Source organism: Cetorhinus maximus, chromosome 9, assembly GCF_964194155.1.
Source record: "Cetorhinus maximus chromosome 9, sCetMax3.hap1.1, whole genome shotgun sequence".
NCBI lineage: Eukaryota > Metazoa > Chordata > Chondrichthyes > Lamniformes > Cetorhinidae > Cetorhinus > Cetorhinus maximus.
In genome coordinates, this window is record NC_135887.1 from 39,794,121 (window position 1) to 39,813,185 (window position 19,065).

The window sequence follows — 19,065 nt, forward strand, 5'->3', positions numbered from 1 at the left end:
TCAGACTTGAGCACTGAGAATTTAGATCTAAACAACATCACAAATCAAGCTTGAACAGGCACAATACAGGTTTATGGATGGTCACAATCCAGTTCTAAATGTTGGCCCAGATTTTACTGTAGCATAAGATCTAACAATGTCTGCTCTTAGTTAGACTTGCTAACTAGACCTGCCTAGGTTTCTAAATTCTGTGCATGGCAAGTTATAGAAATTACGAGCTGATTGAGGTGCAACATGGGGAACAGAGGCATTTGGGATCGAAACGATTTCTCCTGAAGTTCAATTTAAGGGTTGATAGTTCAACAGCACAAGGGTCAAGAAGGATGGACCGAATCTTCATGGAGTGACAATCACCAGTGGGTTATCACTCCACTCCTATTTTCTTACCTTGCACCAGAGCTCCACAATTCTCGCCAAGGGTTTCCTCAGAAATGCGAAGCACTTCCTTTGTATTGCAGGATCTTCAGGGGAAGCCAAGCTACTCCCCATTTTTATGGCACTAGCTGGAGGTGCCGACAGGGGGATTCAGTGGGAAGTCAGGGGAAGGGGTGGGTCAATGGTATAGTTATCCAGGAGTTTGAACTAGTTTCAATCGTTCTAAATTTTCTTGGGTAACTATTTTCGTACATGACTCAGAACCATCTGAAGTCTCCAGCTCTAACTCAGAGTTTTGGAGGTTCTAAACGCAGGGGAATTGCCCATTGGAAACCCAAAGTTCCCAGGCAATTCCCGCATAGTCAGTGCAGCGGGAGGTCCAAGGAGCGTTCCCCAGCACATCTGGGTGGGATACCTCAGGGGTACGACCATCTGGAGATCAGAAGTTCTGGGCCGATATGTAAATTAGAGCGTGTGAATTCAATAGCAAACTTGGTAGAGAGAGGGATAAAGAGAGGGTAATAAAGATTGCATTAAGAGGGAGAGAAAAAAAGAAAAGGGTAAAAATAAATAAATTTGCCACTTTTCAAATTTCCAACAAAACTTTCCTAAATATATAAAATTTCTTGTAACAGTTAATTCTCAATGCAAGAGAAGATACTTAGTAATAATTAACCCATCATCAAAAGGATACTTACATTTGAAATGCCAAGAAATAACTTTCTGTGGCATGTTTAGTTCATTTCCAAATCACAAATACAGCAATTTCATGATATTCCGTGTCTTTCAATGTGGAGGCCAAACAGCAAAATCCCATTTTCATGAAGCTAATGGCGGATACACAAAATTCAAACAGCAAGTTTTGGGTAGACACGTTTAAGCACTCATCTGCCTTTTTCAGGAGGTTACTATGCCATTTGCTCACAAATAATGGTCACGAGGCTCACCATTACCTTGAAAGGAGAATTGGCCCATGATTAGGGCCCAGACTAAGCACCAGCAGTGTCTAGGTTTCTAAATTCTGTGCATGGCAAGTTACAGAAATTACGAGCTGATGAGGTGCAACATGGGGAACATGTCCAAACCCCGGCAGGGTCCGGGTCTAAACACCTGTCAGCATCCACACTTAAACATTGTGAGTATTTCTGGGTTTTTTGGGTGTAATTCCATCAAAATTTTATTCAACCTTATATTGCTTCATGTGTGCCTGATTTGTACTACTGCGATTATCGCTCCTGCTATTAGCATTGTGCCAAGACCCTCAGCTGAACAGAGATTTGGAATACGGCAGGGGATGGAGAAGAAAGAGCTTTGAGAGCCACACTCCATAAGAATGTGCCAGCCACACGCCAGCTTTGTTTGGTATAAATACAGTCACCATCCTGAATGGACAGCACTCTCGCAGCAGGCAGTGAGAAGTGTGAGGCAATCAATGAATTGAATTTCAGGAAAGTCCTGTTGTCCACAAAGAAACTGTCTGGTGATTAACAGTTAGATCTGGCAAGCAGCTCATGTATATGCGATAATTAGACTAATAGGAGTTAGTATTCCTGTCACAGCATCAGCAGCTGCCACAGCAGGGCTAGCATTCCCAAAGGATCACAGGCCTGTGATCGGTATGGCAGGGATTAGGCACTTTAGGGCCTCCTTCAACTACCAGCCCCTATTAATAATCCCATCTCTGCAAGATGCTTATTCCTGGCAGCTCATATCAAGGTGACAGAGGACATTTGCTTCCTCGACTCTATTAATACAATAATGTATTCCTGCTCATGTACTCAATTCCCAAGCTAAAAAATCTTGTCTCTTCTGAATGTCTCATTGATAAAAATAAACTCCTGACTGCACAGCCATTTCTGTGCTGCAGTTATCTCCATTCAACATGGTGTGCACAACAATGCCCCAGTGGATTTTGCAGGATTTTGTTCCTACACACTGATGCCATGCTAGATTTTATCTTTATTCAGAAAAAAAATAAAAATGCAAAATAGAGTGCACTCAACATGAAGAGACCAGCAAGCAAGTTAATGTCTTGAGCAGCTTTCAGGTTTAGCAAAAGCAGATTCGATTTAAGCCCTTCTCACAGTGACATTCAATAGCGATGGAGCGGAATCCTTGAGGCACTTTAAACATTTAAATTTGTAATTTCACCTACACCTCAAGTGGTGATATTTCATCAGTAAATTATTGCTGATACTGAATACCTGACTGAGCACTTTAATGCAGTAACTATGTAGTCTTTTCACCATCCAACTTCCTTTTCCTCTCTCCAAATTACTGATATTATCAACCTCTCCCATTTATTCAGGATCCTCCTCATTCCTTTCAAAACCATTATTACCTGCAACTTCTTAAAATGCAAATCTTCAATTCTAGCAAAGTGAATTACTGTAACTGTTGGAAATCTGAACTAAAAACAGAGTATGCTAAAAAAAAACTCACCAGCTTAGGCAGAATCTGTGCTGAAAGAAACAGAGTTAACACTCCAGGTTGATGATCTCTCATCAGAACCTTCAATTCTACTTTTTTTCTAAAACCACCACACTTTACACGGAATTTGGACACATTGCCACGCAAGTACATGCTGATCCCTCTCATGGCTCTCTGTATCTCACCAATTCAGTTTATGGCCGGCTGAGAATCTCAACATCATAATATCCAGTGTTTCTGTGGTCATTGTTCCCTGTACTTGTCCTCCTTAACCACTGACATAATTGGTGCCACCCTTCGTCTCCACTGTCTCTGATATATCTCAGTCTCTGTACCACTCTTGTCATATTTCCACTTCGGAGAATAATTAAAAGTGGTTTAAATGGTCAAGTGTTCCAGCAGGCTTTGCACTAACAATTTGGCCAGAAAGCAAGGGGGAAGGATCTGCATCAATGTACATTCTAACAAAAGTCAGAAAGTGTAGAATGGAACAGTTACTTGATAGCTTTACCTTGAAGATGTTTGTGTCTTTGCCTACACTGAACATTAAGAAACCTCATTTGATAGCCTGGCTACAACCTGAGACACCTGGACCATGCAATGGGGGGGATGAGCAAAGTTGTGCAGAGCTTCCACCTATTTGTTGATAAGATCTATGGATGTTGTGTGTGTGACTGTGTACAAAAGTGATTTGTTGCCTGTGAGGAAACCATCATGTGGAAATGCAGGGTGAAGATGTACTGAAGAATTGGTCTCAATGATCGATTACTTAACAACAGAATGACACAAAATGGTTAAAGTGGTTTAGGAGAGTGAGAAAACTTTTAATCAAGGCACTGACACATACTACTAGAAATATCGACTTTTTAATGAAGCGATCAAGATAAAGTTAGACACACTGGTAACTGTCAGAGGGATTGAAATTAAAGTAAAGAGGGACATAGAATTCAGATTAGGAAAATTAAAACTGGCTGTCCTTGGAATTAACCTTGAAATTAGAAAAACAATGATAGCTAGAGAGAAATACTACTTAGCAAGCATTATTCCTGAGATGGTTAAGGTAAGGTGGAGTGTTGAAGAATGTTTTAAGTTATAATTTCTTGGTAAAATGGTACACCATAGTTTTATGTACAAAGTATTACAATTTTCTCCCTCTGTATCATGATGCATAACATTGGCCAATAAAATAAAACATAGACTAGTTTTCATCTATATAACAAAGTTAAAGAGAAAAGCCAAACGACCAGATCAACAGAACACTCTCCTAAGTGGTATACAGGGAAACTTACTGATAATTACTAACAGGTTATATAAGATCAAAAAAATCTGTTAGAGCAATATGTGTGGTTGTGTAAAGATAATGTCAACCGATCAGATAATCCAAGATGTCCCAAGGCAGTGCATGAAAGTAAGTTAAGGGTTAAAGTGAAAGTTCCCACGTGAAAATTGACCCAGAGTGGTTTCACTATGGCTCGAGGGGTGAATGTTAGAATATGTTAATATGGTTTAAATGGTCAAATATCCCAGCAGGCTTTGTTTTAACATTTTAGCCAGAAAGTAAAGTTGAGGAAGCGTTAGGCGATTGAGTCACGTTCTTGATGCTTGTGAACAAAGGAAGCTTAGAGATAGAGAATGCTTATGTTCCATTTAGCTGTAACTCCCAAGTCAAAGGGTGACTCTTGCCAAGGTAAGCAGGTTGCTAGGAGATCCATATATCCAACTTGGGAAACTGCTCTCACTTGTAACCAGTACTTTGATAGTATAGATACATGCATTCCTGAAAGGTACAGTCTGTGTCTCCACCAAGATAAGAGAATAAGACAACTATCATTCCATAGTCTGCTAATACAGAGCTAGAACGATAATCTGATTCATGACTAGAGCAAGTCACAAGTATTTCCAGTCTAAAGCCAAAAACTAAGAGAAACAGCTTTTGCCCTTTGAAAGATAGAATTTTCGAAAATTGGGTCTGATCAATCCAGGATCTAGGAGCCAGGTTTAATTACTTGCTTGTATTTCTTGTTTGTCATTTAATGTAACTGAAGGTAGATGTATTATAACACTGTCAAGGCAATATATATTAAAACTTGTTGAATAAACCATCTGGGCCTGAATCACACACAAAGGTGAACAATTTTGTGACAGTAACTACATTAACCATCTGCGTTCACCACAGATTACTTCCTCAAACATCATATGACTTTGCCCATGATATTGCCTTCTATATCTGCACTGCAACTTCTGGTGTAACTTCTCATGTGCCTAGGGCACCATTCCCAGCCTCTCCAGTCCATGATCAACTTTCCCTAGCCAACATCATCATCTGCAAGCAGGAGATCAGTTTCCACTTGTATAATAACAACAGCCCCACTAACTCTGCTCTTAGTCCTAATAACTCCAAGGTATCCAATTGCCTTCCAGCACCAAGTCCCAAGATAAGACAAAGGGACAAATCTTCCGAGGAGTGGCAATCACCATCAGATTGCCACTCCATTCCTATGGCCTGAATTTTTCCCATGTTGGGCGGGCTTGGCTGGAGCGGTTGGGAACCCGACCGCCGCCCACGATCGGGTCCGCACCACCATTTTACCCGGGCGGGCCAATTAAGACCCGCCCAGCGTAATGCGCATCTCCGGCATCAGCATGAAGGGAGGCGGGGGGGCAGGAGCTCAATGTCTACCAGGTACAATGGCGACCCGGCGGCCTACTCAAAAACGGTGCAGGCAGCCATGCAAAGGCTTCCATTGACTTTACAGTACCGTTGCGATGCAGATCGTAATTTCAGAACAGGGCAGGCGGGAGGGCAGGTCGGTGGGGTAGTCGGCCCCAAGGTTTTCAGACCAGTGTCTCGCTGCCCTCCTGGAGGAGGTGGCAGCAGGCCGGGATATCCTTGTCCCAAGGGATGGGAGGAGGAGGAGGCCCCCCCCACCTCACCGAAAATTTCTGGGAGGAGGTGACATCCAGGGTGAGCTCCCATGATGTGGTGAGGTGCACATGGGCGCAGTGCCACAAGCGCTACAATGATCTCCTGCAACCGGGAAGGGTGAGTACTGTGTTGGCATGGGTAACTTAGAGTGAGAGTGGCAAACGTCAATGAGGCAGGGGTTGAGCCCTGGCTGCTTGGAATGAGTGTATTGCTGCTCGAGGGGTCAGGAATCAGCTGAGCCCTGTGAGGTTTTCCTCAGGTGGGGTTGGCCAGGCTGCAATGGCAATGCAGGTACCGGGTGGACTAATCAATGCTCCTCTCTCCTTTCAGGAGAAGACAGCCCACAATAATGCTGAGAGGCTGCGGACTGGTGGAGGTGCACCCCACCTTCTAATCCGGTCCAGATACGAGCAGGAAGCATTGAAGCTGGAGAGACGCCATGTGCCTAGGTCAACCAGCCAGAGTGAGGTTGGGGTGCCACAGGGAGGTAAGAGTGCAGTGCGCTGAGGTCAGAATGTCTGTCATAGCAACCATTCCACTGTTATCTCTATATTGATGTGAGCCTCGAACATGGAATCCCCAGCAATAATGGAAAGGCGAGGGCACCCTGATCCAGGTGCCAGGCATGCACAGTAACAGTGTAATGGCCTCAACTAATGACATATCCTTGTTCTTCCTTTCAGGCTCACCAGAAGCCCGTCGGGGTCAGGAGCCTGAAGGCCCGCCGCTCACCCCAGAGGACACAGAGGATATAAACGCAACAGCGTCACACCCTCTCAGCCAGGCAGGCACCAGCGCCGATACCAGCACCTCAGTGGGATTTAGATTGTCAGCTAGTATCTCGGTGCACAGCGGTGAGGCCACTTCCCACTCGCTTGAGGTGCAGGTGGAGGCAGAGAGTGCCCAGGGTGCTGGCAGTCAGAGGACTGCCGGGGGCCAGGAACATGCTCAGCCAGTGGCTGATGATGTGCCTCTGGAATCGTCGCGGAGGCAGCAGATGCTGGAAGTCCAGCAGGGTGTGCAGGAGGATCTGGTGGAGATACATGAGGGAATGCGTGCCATGGTCTCCGTTGTCGAGGAGTCCATGCGGAGCATGAGCAATGCAATGACCCTCATGGCCAAGCACAATGTCTCCTCCATGGAGAGAATGCCGACTTTCATGGAGAGGCTGTTCCAGGAGCTCAATCAGGGGTTCCTGGGGATGCGCTTGGACCTGCAAGCCCTCACACCGGCAATGACCTCAGGTGGTCAGTGTCAATGTGGGAGATGGACTGGGCACCCAGTATACCAGCTAGGTGCCCATCCATCAATGGTGAGCAGGGAGGTCCAGAGCGACCTCACGTTGGTGCACGAGCTGCTTGTCGTCTCTGCAGGCTCCTCAGGGCGCTCCGGATGACGGCAGCAGCTCCTCTGCCCCTCTGCCAGTGGCCATGGCATCTGATGAGGCTGTGGCAACTGGGGAGATGCCAGCCGTGCCACTGGCTGCTCCTTCCCAGGCGAAGCCAGCACAGGCTCCACGGGCCAGAGGATGCCTGCTGAGATCATCAAGGCCATCAAGACAGCAGAGTCAGCGGGCTGTCTCCAATGCTGGTGCCAGTGACGGGGAAGCATTGAGACGTAGCACTCGTAAACGCAAACGTAAATCACCTTAGACGTAACACGGGCTCATCACTGGTGTTATATTTTTGCCCCACTTTTAAGTTATTTATAAGTAGGTGTGATGGAAAACACCTTTCCATTTAATTGGGTTTATGTATGCCAGGCACCACACTAGTAAATGTGTTTGAATTCAGCAAGCCTCTGGATGCTTCATTAGTTCCGCAGGTGAAGGGGAACCCATGATGTTATGGGTGACTTGTCTGTCATTGAGCTTTATTGAAATGGCACATAGTGCATGTTGTTCACCAAGCAAATGTTCCTGTCAGATATCGAGTATTAAGCCTGCAGCCCTGGCATGTGGTGGTGTTTCATCTTTGGCAGGCTAGCTGAAGGAGTGTTGGATCAAAGCCTCCCAGGTGTCCCTGCCTCCCTGGAGGTTGCCCAGGTCAGCGCCTATCTCCTCAGTGTTCTCTTGAGTGTGCTCGTCCTCAGGCTCACTACTGGACTCATCGTCTCCTGTCAGGGCATCTGCATCAACATATTCTTCCTCCACTGCATCCCCCCTTTCCAGCGCCAGATTGTGGAGAGCGCAGAATGCAACCACTATCAGTGACACATGGTCTGGGGAGTATTGAAGTGCACCCCTTTAACAGTAAAGGCATCAGAAGCACATCTTGAAAAGACCAATGGTTCTCTCTACCACCGCCCTTGTGGAAGCGTGGCTCCTATTGTACCGCTACTCGGCCTCTGTTCTTGGATGGCGGAGAGGCATCATGAGCCACCTTTTGAGGGGATAGCCCCTGTTGCCCAGCAGCCAACCATCCAGCCGAGCTGGAGCACTGAAGAGCCCCGGCACCTGGGAGAGTGTCAGGATGTATGCGTCATGGGAGCTGCCTGGGTGCCTTGCACAGACTTGCAGAATCTGTATCCTATGGTCACTCACTATCTGCACGTTCAGGGAGTGGAAGCCTTTCCTGTTGACGAAGGCAGCCAGCTGACCCACTGGCACCTTGATGGCCACATGTGTGTAGTCGATTGCATCCTAGATGCGGGGGAAGCCAGCAATCACTGCGAAGCCTCTGGTTCGCTCCGTCTGGCTGGCCTCATCCGAGCAGTAGTGAATGAAAGTCAATGCACGCCTGAACAGAGCTTCTGTCATCAGCTGATTGGGAGACTCCACAAAGATCACCCACCGACCCCTGGAGAGAGCCGGAGGCATAGAAGTTGAGGGCCACTGGCATGGGGTGTCCAGCCACACAGTCGGAGCTGATCTCAGGCCCAATCATGTGACAAATCAAGGTCACAGTCTCCCTGGAGAGGCAGAGCCTCTTTCGGCATTGCACCTCGGACATATTGAGGTAGCTGCATCGCCGACTATAAACCCTGGCAGGATAGTGGTGTCTTTTGCGGCCCCTTCTGCCTTGGACTTCCTGTTGGCCCTGCACTCCCTGTGCCTGCGCCTCTCCTCCCACAGGTGGCTACCCTGGAGGCTGATTATGGACTCCTGGCCTCCTCCCCCTTCTGACCCTCTCTTCCACCTCAGGGGAGGTGCCTCCAGCGGAGGCTGCAATCCCCATTCCCACGGTAAGGGAAGGCTTTCTGATACCTGGAAGGCCCCAAGTGTTATGACTCCTCCAGAGTCCTGAAATGAAGCCTGTACTTTCTGTCAAAGCAGCTCTGAAGCGAAATGAAGTTGTCCTGTTCACATAAGCAAGTAGCAGTAAGGTATAATCTGAAGTACTAACAACTGGCATTAGCGAGCCCACTCACCCCTTTTATCCCACCCATGGATGAGGTTTTTAAAAATCTGGCCTACCTGCCTGCCCCTTGCACCTGTGCGATGCCCTGAAAAAAATCGCACGGGCTGCGCAAAATCAAATTCAATTGGTGCCTCAAGGGCCTTAACTGGTCCGTTAATTAATGGCAGGTGCGCCTCCGTCCTCATAACGTGCCCGCCTACCAAAATATCGCGATGGTGCGCGATGACATCGGGGTGCACACCTGATGTCATCGCGCGTCATTTTACATTCTGGCATGTCAGGCCCGCCCCCGAACGCCGAATGTAAAATTCTGGCCTATTTCTTTTTTACACAGCACCGGAGCACCAAACTTCTGGCCCAGATTTCCAAAATGGGCCTCTTCAGAAATGAGGAGCACGCCTATTCTCAGAGTCCTTCCTCATGGTGCAGGATTGTCAAGGGAAGCCAAGCCATGCCCACGTTTTACAGCGCTAGTTGTCGTATTTTGTTATGTCTTCATTCACTAACACATTGAAAAGCTTTGGACATTTAAAGAGCTTTTTACTGTGTTAGTGAATGAGGTCAGTGGGTAGGGCAGCAGGGTGGCACGGTCGGGTCAAGTCGGGTTGAGGGGGAGTCGGGGGGTCAAGGGAGGAGAAGGAGCATTGATAGTGAGGGGAATTGAAGGTTCAGGGGAGAGGTCAGGGGGAGCAGGGGGAGCCGGTGGGCGGGCAGGGGGAGCCGGCGGGCGGGCAGGGGGAGCCGGCCGGCGGGCAGGGGGAGCCGGCCGGCGGGCAGGGGGAGCCGGCCGGCGGGCAGGGGGAGCCGGCCGGCGGGCAGGGGGAGCCGGCCGGCGGGCAGGGGGAGCCGGCCGGCGGGCAGGGGGAGCCAGCCGGCGGGCAGGGGGAGCCGGCCGGCGGGCAGGGGGAGTCAGTGGGTCGGGGGGGAGGGATCAGGGGGTCAGCTGTACAGTTACCCAGGAGTTAAACATCATTTCTTTCTGTCTAACTGGTAACTATCCAGGTAAGTGTGTCGGACTCTCCGACTCTAACTTGCAGTTCGAGACATTTATGGAGGATTCCAGACACAGGGGAATTGCCCATCGGAAGTTGAAACTTCCCAGGCAATTCTTGCAGAGTCCTTGTGTTGTGACTTCCGAGGGGTCCCACAGAACATCTTTTGGGGTAGCTCTGGGGTACAACCATCTGGAGGCCAGAAGATCTGGGCCATAGTTTCTTATGACTCAATGTTGGCATTTTGTGCAAACTTCCCAGATGCCGACCTGTAGCTCTTTTATGTAGCTTTGGTCCCACATTTGATCCTGATCTGAGCTTTAAAACCCCACACGTGGTTCATCAGGAAAACCTCCGGGACTTTACCCACTTACACCATCACCTCAACCTGATGCTGCTGAATCTCTCATTCCTGTCTTAGTCTTGAGGATTCATTTCTCACAACTTCCTCCCCATCTTCCCCCTTTACAAACTTTATCTTTTACACTACTTTGTGGCCTGAGACCCTACGCTTAAGCTCAACACCCTCATCACCCTATTCCTGCCACCTCCTACTGGCTTCCAGTGCTCCAGAAAATTGATTTCAAGATTGTCACCCAAGTCTAAAAACTCCTTTGCGGACTTACTCCAAAAATCTGGAAGTCCTTTCCAATTTATTCCATTTACTTCTCTGGCTCTCACTCTGGATTACTGTTTATCCCCTTCCTCCTCTACTCCTCTTACTGCGCATAGCTACTTATTTCTTATCCGCTCAACACCTCTCACTATAGATAACTTGCTATCCCCTCCTCCTCTGCCCCCCTGATTCTAAATGACAGCTTATCCACTGCCCTTCTCTAATTAAGGATGACCAGTTGTCCACTGCTCCTCTCTAATTATGGGTGACTGGCTATCCACTGCCCCTTTCTAATTACAGATGACTGCTTATCCACTGCCCCTCTCTAATTATAGGTGACTAGTTATCCTCTATCCCCTCTGATTCTAGGTGACCAGTTATCCACTGCCTCTCTCAGCTCCTCCATCTTCCCTTTAACCTTCCACTTGGTGTGCACCTCTCCACCTGTGAAATACTCTGACATTCTGATGCTCATGTACAGTCAGATATTAAATCAAACCATTCAGATGCTGAATTGCTTAGATGAATTACTCTTTATAATCCACTGGTAGCATCTATTCGTGTTCATGTTGCTTAGTGCTAATGAAAAATAAGTTTGACGATTTCTGATAAAACACAAATTTAAATTAGTGCTGCCTCCACTGACTCATGGGACATCAGTTACGTGACACATTAAACTGACCTAAACTCAGCTTCAAACCAAAAAACAATTAGTTGAAGTGTGAGCAGGAACAAGACAAACAAGTGAGAATAACAAACACTGCAATCAAACATTGAGGTTATGGGAATTGCATAATAGCAAATCATTGCATCTTGACTATCTGCCTTAGTAACAGCAACATGTCCTAAGCGTGTGGACAACCAACATTTGCTGGCCAACTTAAGCCAGACTGCAATTTTGTCCAGTGCTTGAATCACAGGTTTCAGCCTGCATCTTACCAGTATGTAGGAGACATCCTGCTGCAGCCCTCTGATCTCTCTGCCATTTCTATCCATACCTTGGGTAGTTTTCCTTGCAATCATCAAATGAGAGACATCCATAAGGGGGAGAGTCTTAGTCAGGTATAGCACACTTCAAATACTGAGCAATGTTTCCTCTAAACTTCTCCAACTATGTGCCTTAGCATCAGTTTTAGAAATGCAACTACCGGAGCTCTGCAGTGACAGTTCTAATTTCCTACCAGCATTCATGTGTTTGAGATTGACAACTTCAGAGCAGTTGTGTGTTGGCAACTCAATCACCAGCAACTGATTTGGAATTGCCCCAAATACATTCAGCTCACAGCCAGTAATGGGAGATCTTCAGCCCATCTGGACTCGATCCAAACTCAGGTCACTGAATGAAAACAACGGTGTCTAATCCAGCTACATCTTAAACAAGAGATATGCACCAACATATTATGGACTGGATGCAAACACAAACACTCAATATTCTCAGCGCTACACCCAAAACAGATAGTTTAAAGCTCTGAGGTTAGCATCAAAGTCATTTTCCGATATACAAAAATACATTTAATTATCTCTTACTATTTAAAGCAAGAGCCCAGCTGGAATTAATGGTCTTCCAACATAACTGTCTCAAGCAGCCTCCACACTGAAGTGGCAATAAGTGTGGATCAGCTCTGCAGTCCTCACCCTATAATCAGAAAGGGGGAGCGACTCCAGTGAAAATGTTACAAGCTGACTGTGAACCAACAGTTGTCTAAACATGAGAATATACACAAGCAGCTGGAATAAACAGATGGTCCCGCAGCCTATGTGTCAAGCAACAGCATAGCAACATGGAGCCAGCATGAGAATTGAGAATTATTCAACATCAGGGTACCAAACTTTCAGGCACTGAACAAACCGTACTTGTTGCACTGCTGTTTGGTTGAGATTGTTACAATGCAGTAACTTCCATCAATTAGTGCTTCTTGTTTCAACTTGTGGGACCAACCAGCAGCCTTCCCAGAACACAATTTCCTCACATATTACCCCAATTCCTTAATGCATTTGGTTAACAAAATCCTATCAGTTTTAAAATTAATTGTTGATCTGGCATCAATTGCCAATTGCAGAAGAGAGTTCCAACCTTCCACCTCCCCTTGTCTGAAGAAGTGTTTCTTAATTTCACTCCTGAGAGGTCTGGATCTAATCTTTTGATCCAGTCCTGCACATCCTAATGAGTGGAGATAGGGTAAATTTAGAGAAACTATCAGTTCTCCTTGAGACCTTGAAAACTTCAATCAAAACATCCCTTGACCTTCTGAATTTCAGAAAACACAACCCTAGTTTCCCTGGTTTGCTTAACTTGTGCGTATGTCAGTAGTAGCTCAGTTGGTAGAACTCTTATCTCAGAATCTCAGGCTAGTGGGTTCAAGACCCGCTCTCCTGCTTGGGCACAAAAATCAAGGCTAACATTACAATACCAAGGGAGTGCTGCATTTTCAGGAGGTGCTGTCTTTTGGATGAGACATTAAACCAAAGCCTTGTCTGTCCTCTTAGGAACAGAAAACATCCCATGGTACTATTTCAGAGAGGAGCAGGGGAGTTACTTCAGTGTCCTGAACAATATTTATCTCTCAATCAACATCACAAAAACAGATTATCTGGTCGTTATTACAGTTTGAGAGAGTTTGCTATGTATAAATTGGCTGCCACATTCCCTACATTACATCAAAGACTACACCTCAAAAGTACTTCATTGACTTTAAAGTGCTTTGAGACATCGGGTGTTCATGAACAGCTCTGTATAAATGCAAGTCTTTCTTTTTTTAATCTCTCCTCATAACCTAGCCCTCAAGCCCAGATATCCTTCTAGTGAATTTATACTGCATTCCCTCCAAAGCAAATTTATTCTTCCAGAGGTGTGCTGTCCAAAACAGCTCACAGTGCTCCAAGTGTAGTCTAACCAGGGCTTTGTAAAGTTGCAGCATGACTCCTACCCACTTGTATTCCATTTCTCTATGTATAAAGGCCAACATGACATTAGGCTTTTTGATTTTTATGTACCTGTTAATGACATTTTAATGATGTGTGTACCCGGAGCCCTTTGGACCTCCACTGTTTCCAGCTTTTCATCATTTAAAAACTACCCTGTTTTATCCCTTTAGGTCCAAAGTGGATAGCCTCACTTTTGCCCATTCACTTAATATATCTATCTCTTCTTTGTAATTTTATGCTTCCATCTGTAATACTTACAATGGCACCCATTGTCAACAAATTTGAATATATGGCTTTCTATCCCATCCTCTATGTCATTGATGCACACAGTGAATCATTGGGGCCCTAACACAGATCCTTGTGGGATAACACAAATCACATTTTGAGAATGTGATCATCTGAAAGGGATAATCTGCCCACTATCCCTATTCTCTGTCTTTGGTCTCTCAGCCAGTTTCTCATGTGGGGCTTTATCAAATGTCTTCTGGAAGCCTGTATAAATAACATGCATAGACATTCTCCTATCCACTAGTATAGTCCCCTCTTCAAAAGATTCAATCAGGTTCATCAGGCATGACCTACCCTTTACAAATCCACGCAGGTTCTCTCTGATCAGCTGAAAACTTTCGAGGGGTTCAGTCACACAACACAGCTTCATGGCGGGTCTCACCATTCAGTCATCTATCTAGAGCAAAACCGTTCAACTCAAATCCAAATACTCTCAAATCCAAATATGAAATAATTTCGCAATAGCCACCAACACTAACCACCCCCATCAAGAGCCTGATATCTACACACTCAGCAGTGTAACAACAAGCACTCCTAATATACATGCAGTTGTCACCAAGAAAGTTTACATTTAGTTTCTGGGTCGGAGATGAGAGGCATTGGATATGTTCTCCATTTCTGGATTATTCTTTTCAAAAGTTGCTATGGAAACAAAGGGTTTTATGCAGTGAATGCCTTTCAGGCACCATGCCTGCTGCAATCAGGGGTAAAAGACCATAATTATAAGATACAACAGAGCACAAATCATCTTAAATCAGGCCTTCAGCATCAGGGACTACATCTGCAAGGTACAGCTGTTTATACTGTTAACTGGGAGTTATTTCATTGCTGCAAACCTATCAACACCTATATTGAGAAAATCACATAAGCACAAACGTCTCACTATTAGCAGAGATGGCAAGGGAGGCTGCACTGGGCATGGAGTGTATGGTGCCCCTGGCTAGAGACTGCAGCAGACAGTAAGAGGTCTGTGTATGGGGTTGTTCAGGGCAGTGATACTACACTGATGCCTTCTGAGGTCCACAAATATAAGTGAGAGTATAGCCCCTGCTAAAGTCTGTACTGGTCAGTAAGTGGGAAGTGCTGCCTGATGGGACTATTAGAGGCTTGCTAAATGGCTCTCCCTTCAATTCATATCCATAGCGTATAGGACAAGAACACAAAACAAGAGCATTCTCAACTGATGAATCTGAACTACTCCATAACACTACTTAGAATAAGGACTAATGGTAACAAAGAAACAGACATACTGTGCTCGGGGTCTGCAATGTCCATCACCAAGAATGGGTCAGTGGCACCTACGGCTGACCAAGCTGGCCTAGTCCTGAAGGTCACAGTTGCCAGATTGGACCTGCGACAGGTGGTGGAAGAACCAACATAACTCATCCTTACCAATCCACTTGTCGCAGATGCATCTGTCCACGACATTATTTGTAGGAGTGACCACTGCACACACTTCATGGCCCGGCATATCCCCTACTCTACCATTACCATCAAGCCAGGGGTCTAAGGGGCTAACCCTGGTTCAATGAGGATTGCAGAAGGGTATGCCAGAAGCAGCACCACGCATGCCTAAAAAATGAGATGCCAACCTAGTGAAGCCACAACACAGGACTACTTGTATGCTAAACAGCAGGATCAGCATGCTATGGACAGATCTAAGTTACCCCTCAATGAACACATCAGGTCAAAGCTCTGTAGTCCTGTCATGAATCCAGTCAAGAATGGTGGTGAACAATTAAACAACTAACTGGAGGGGGAGGCTCCACAAATATCCCCATCCTCAATGATGGAGGAGCCCAACACATCAGTGCAAAAGATAAGGCTGAAGCATTTGCAACAATCTTCAGCCAGAAGTGCCGAGTGGATGATCCATCTGGGCCTTGTCCAGAGGTCCCCAACATCATAGGTATCAGTATTCAGCCAATTCAATTCACTCCATGTGATATCAAGAAATGGCTGAAGGCACTGGATACGGAAAAGGCTATGGGTCCTGACAATATTCCAGCAATAGAACTGAAGGCTTGTGCTCCAGAACTTCCCATGGGACTCCAACACTGCCATCTACCCAGCTCTGTGGAATATTGCCCAGGTCTGACCTTTCCACAAAAAAGCAGGACAAATCCAATCCAGCATTACTACCCCCTCAGCCTCCTCTCAATCATCAGCAAAGTGATGAAAAGGGCACTTACTCAGCAATAACCTACTCACTGACGTTCAGTTTGGATTCCACCAGGGCCACTCTGCTCCAGACCTCATTACAGCCTTGATCCAAAATTGGACAAGAGTTCAAGAGGTGCGGTTAGAGTGACTGCCTTTGACATCAAGGCAGCATTTGATGAAGTGCGGCATCAAGGAGCCCAAGTAAAACTTGGGAAAATGAAGTCAATGGGAATCAGGGGAAAGCGCTTCACTGGTTGGAGTAATACCTAGCACAAAGGAAGAGGGGATGTTTGTTGATGACTACAGTGTGTTCATTTCCATTCACAATTCCCTAGGTGCTGAAGCAGTCCATGCCAAAATACAGCAAGACTTAGACAACATTCAAGTTTGGACTAATAAGTAACAAGTAACATTTAGCACACAAGTGCCAGGCAATGACCATCTCCAACAAGAGAGATTCTAACCATCTCCCCTGGACTCTCAATGCCATTACCATCACCCTTCTGTGGTGCACCTTTGACCGGAAAATTAACAGGACAAACCAGATAAACACTATGGCTACAGGAGCAGGTCAGAGGCTGGGAATTCTGCGGTGAGTAACTCACCTCCAGACTCCCCAAAGCCTGTCCACCATCTACAAGGCACAAGTTAGGAGTGTGATGGAATACTCTCCAGTTGCCTGGAAGAGTGAAGCTCCAACAACACTCAAGAAGCTCAACACTATCCAGGACAAAGCAGACCACTAGTTTGCACCCAGTCCACCATCTTAAACATTCACTCCCTCTACCATTGGCACCCCGTGACCATAATGTATACCATCTACAAGATGCACTGCAGAAACTCACCAAGCCTCCTTAGACAACACCTTCCAAATCCACGACCTCTACCATCTAGAAGGACAAGGGCAGCAGACACATGGGAACACCACCTCCAAGTCACTCACCATCCTGACTTGAAAATATATCACCGTTCCTTCATTGTCACTGGGTCAAAATCTTGGAACCTCCTCACGAACAGCACTATGGGTGTACCTACACCACATGGGCTGCAGCCATTAAAGGTGGCGGCTCACCACCACCTTCAAGAGCAATCGGGGGGTGGGACAATAAATGCTGGCCTTGCCAGTGACACCCACATCCCAGGAACAATTTAAAAAAATAGCTGCTCATAAAACCAATAACCAGCCTGAAGTGACACTCTTTATTAGCACAGCAGGAGCTGGGTCCCACAGTGTCAAAAGTTCTAATGACTCCAGTGGTCGCAGTTATACTGTATGCTCACCACATCATTCCCCTAGTGTCTCTGATTTGTGATCCCTCCACCATAACATACAAATATTTTGCACTGAAGCAGTAATAAATGACACCATTAAAATCCCTGCTGATGCTACCCTGTCCCTCATCGTATCATCACATTTTTGTTGGCTTACACATGATTCATCAGTGCGATAACCAGGTGGAATGGCAAAGAGAATCAGGAAGGTGGAAGATTGAGGGGCCAGGCCAGGTCTCTTGTGGTGTTTAGGTGTTTCATCTTCTCACTCCAATCTTGGTAAAATCAGCGCCAACAGGTAATTTGCCCAGACAGAGAGATCACAGTTAAGCCTGATTTTGTCCTCAGCCAATATTCATTTATGGAAGCCCAATTCTTACTTTTGTCTCCTTGCTAACCTGTGGTCATTGATACTAATTACAGCACCCAGTCCGGCTGAGAAGACTAACTCAGGATAGACCAGGCTTGAACCTCAGAACCTCCAGGTCTGTGTGACTCAGTACCATATAACAACAGCAAATACACCTTGCATTTATACAGGGCTCTCGATGGAGTAAACTATCCCAAGGCACTTCACACGGGTGTTTTCAATTTGACATGAGCCATGCAGGGAAACATTCGGGCAAAAGCTTGGTCAAAAATGTCGGTTTTAAGGAGCATCATCAAGAGAGGAGGGGGGGGGCAGTTTTAGGGAGGGAATTCCAGAGCCAAGACTCTTTGGCAGAATTAGCTGCTAAAGGTGGACCTGCTGAAAGAGGTCAGAATACGAAGAATGCAAAGGCCTCTGAGAGTTGAAGGGATGGGGAGTTTAGAGACAGGGGAAGAGTGAGACAAAGGTGAGATTTGAAAACAAGGGTGAGGATTTTAAGAATCAACCCACAGCGTCTTTAACTTCTGACCTGTGTGGCTCAGGATTACGTCCAATGTGCTAACATTTATTCTGAAGTCTGAGGATGCCCCAGTGTTGATAGAAGCACAAGGAACATTGGAGAAACAAGGATTGTCTTACCATGTTGTTTGTGCTGCCAGACGATCGGGAGGATTTCTGGACCTGCCATCTTCCTGAGGACATGGATACGATGAGTAGCTGCCAAGCAGGAGAGCTGTAGCAGACCCCGATACCACAGCGTAGGTACCTAATGACAGGCTGGTTTTATACTGTTCTCATTAGCAAATAGGAACCATAAGATTGCCAATCACTGGGTTGGACGGAGGTATAGAAGGAGCAGCCTGTTGTTACTGCAGTTTCTGGCTAGTTGCTACGGTTTAGTTTGCTGTTGTGTGTCTCCCCAGAGTGTTACCAGGAAACACGAGGAGTGTAATGATTAAACGTGCATTCAGGATTACTTCCCTCACTAGTTCAATGGGGGATGACCATTCTGCAGGATTTCTCTCAGGAGTTCACCAGAAGATACCTGTTCAGCAGCACTTTTCTTAGGAGCCTTACCAGGGATCCCAATTTATCAGTGTACTTCTCATGGATAAAAGGTAGATAGATACCTGTTTAGCAATGCCTGTCTCACCAGCTTGCTGTGAAATGCCTGTTCAGTGGTGGTTCTGTTAGGAAGGTTACCAGGAGATATCTGTTCAATAATGTTTCTCCAGTATTCACTGGGAAATGTCTGTTCAGTAGTGTTTCTCTCACAGCCTGTATCAGGAAAGTAAGATGAAATGTCAGGCGGCTCTGCTGTTTTCTCCAGAAACCAACCAGAGCAGTAA

The 19,065-nt window shown here is 46.2% G+C and overlaps 1 protein-coding gene across 1 annotated transcript in view; it reads right to left on the minus strand.

Moving 5' to 3' along the window:
- Positions 1-18,830, minus strand: part of tspoap1 (TSPO associated protein 1) — a 307,699-nt gene extending 288,869 nt beyond the window's left edge. Inside the window, exon 1 of the mRNA XM_078548561.1 lies at positions 18,356-18,830. Within this exon, the coding sequence (XP_078404687.1) occupies positions 18,356-18,418 (63 nt within the window). The 5' untranslated portion in view covers positions 18,419-18,830. The remainder of the gene's footprint in view (positions 1-18,355) is intronic.
- Between the last annotated feature and the right edge of the window lie 235 nt (positions 18,831-19,065).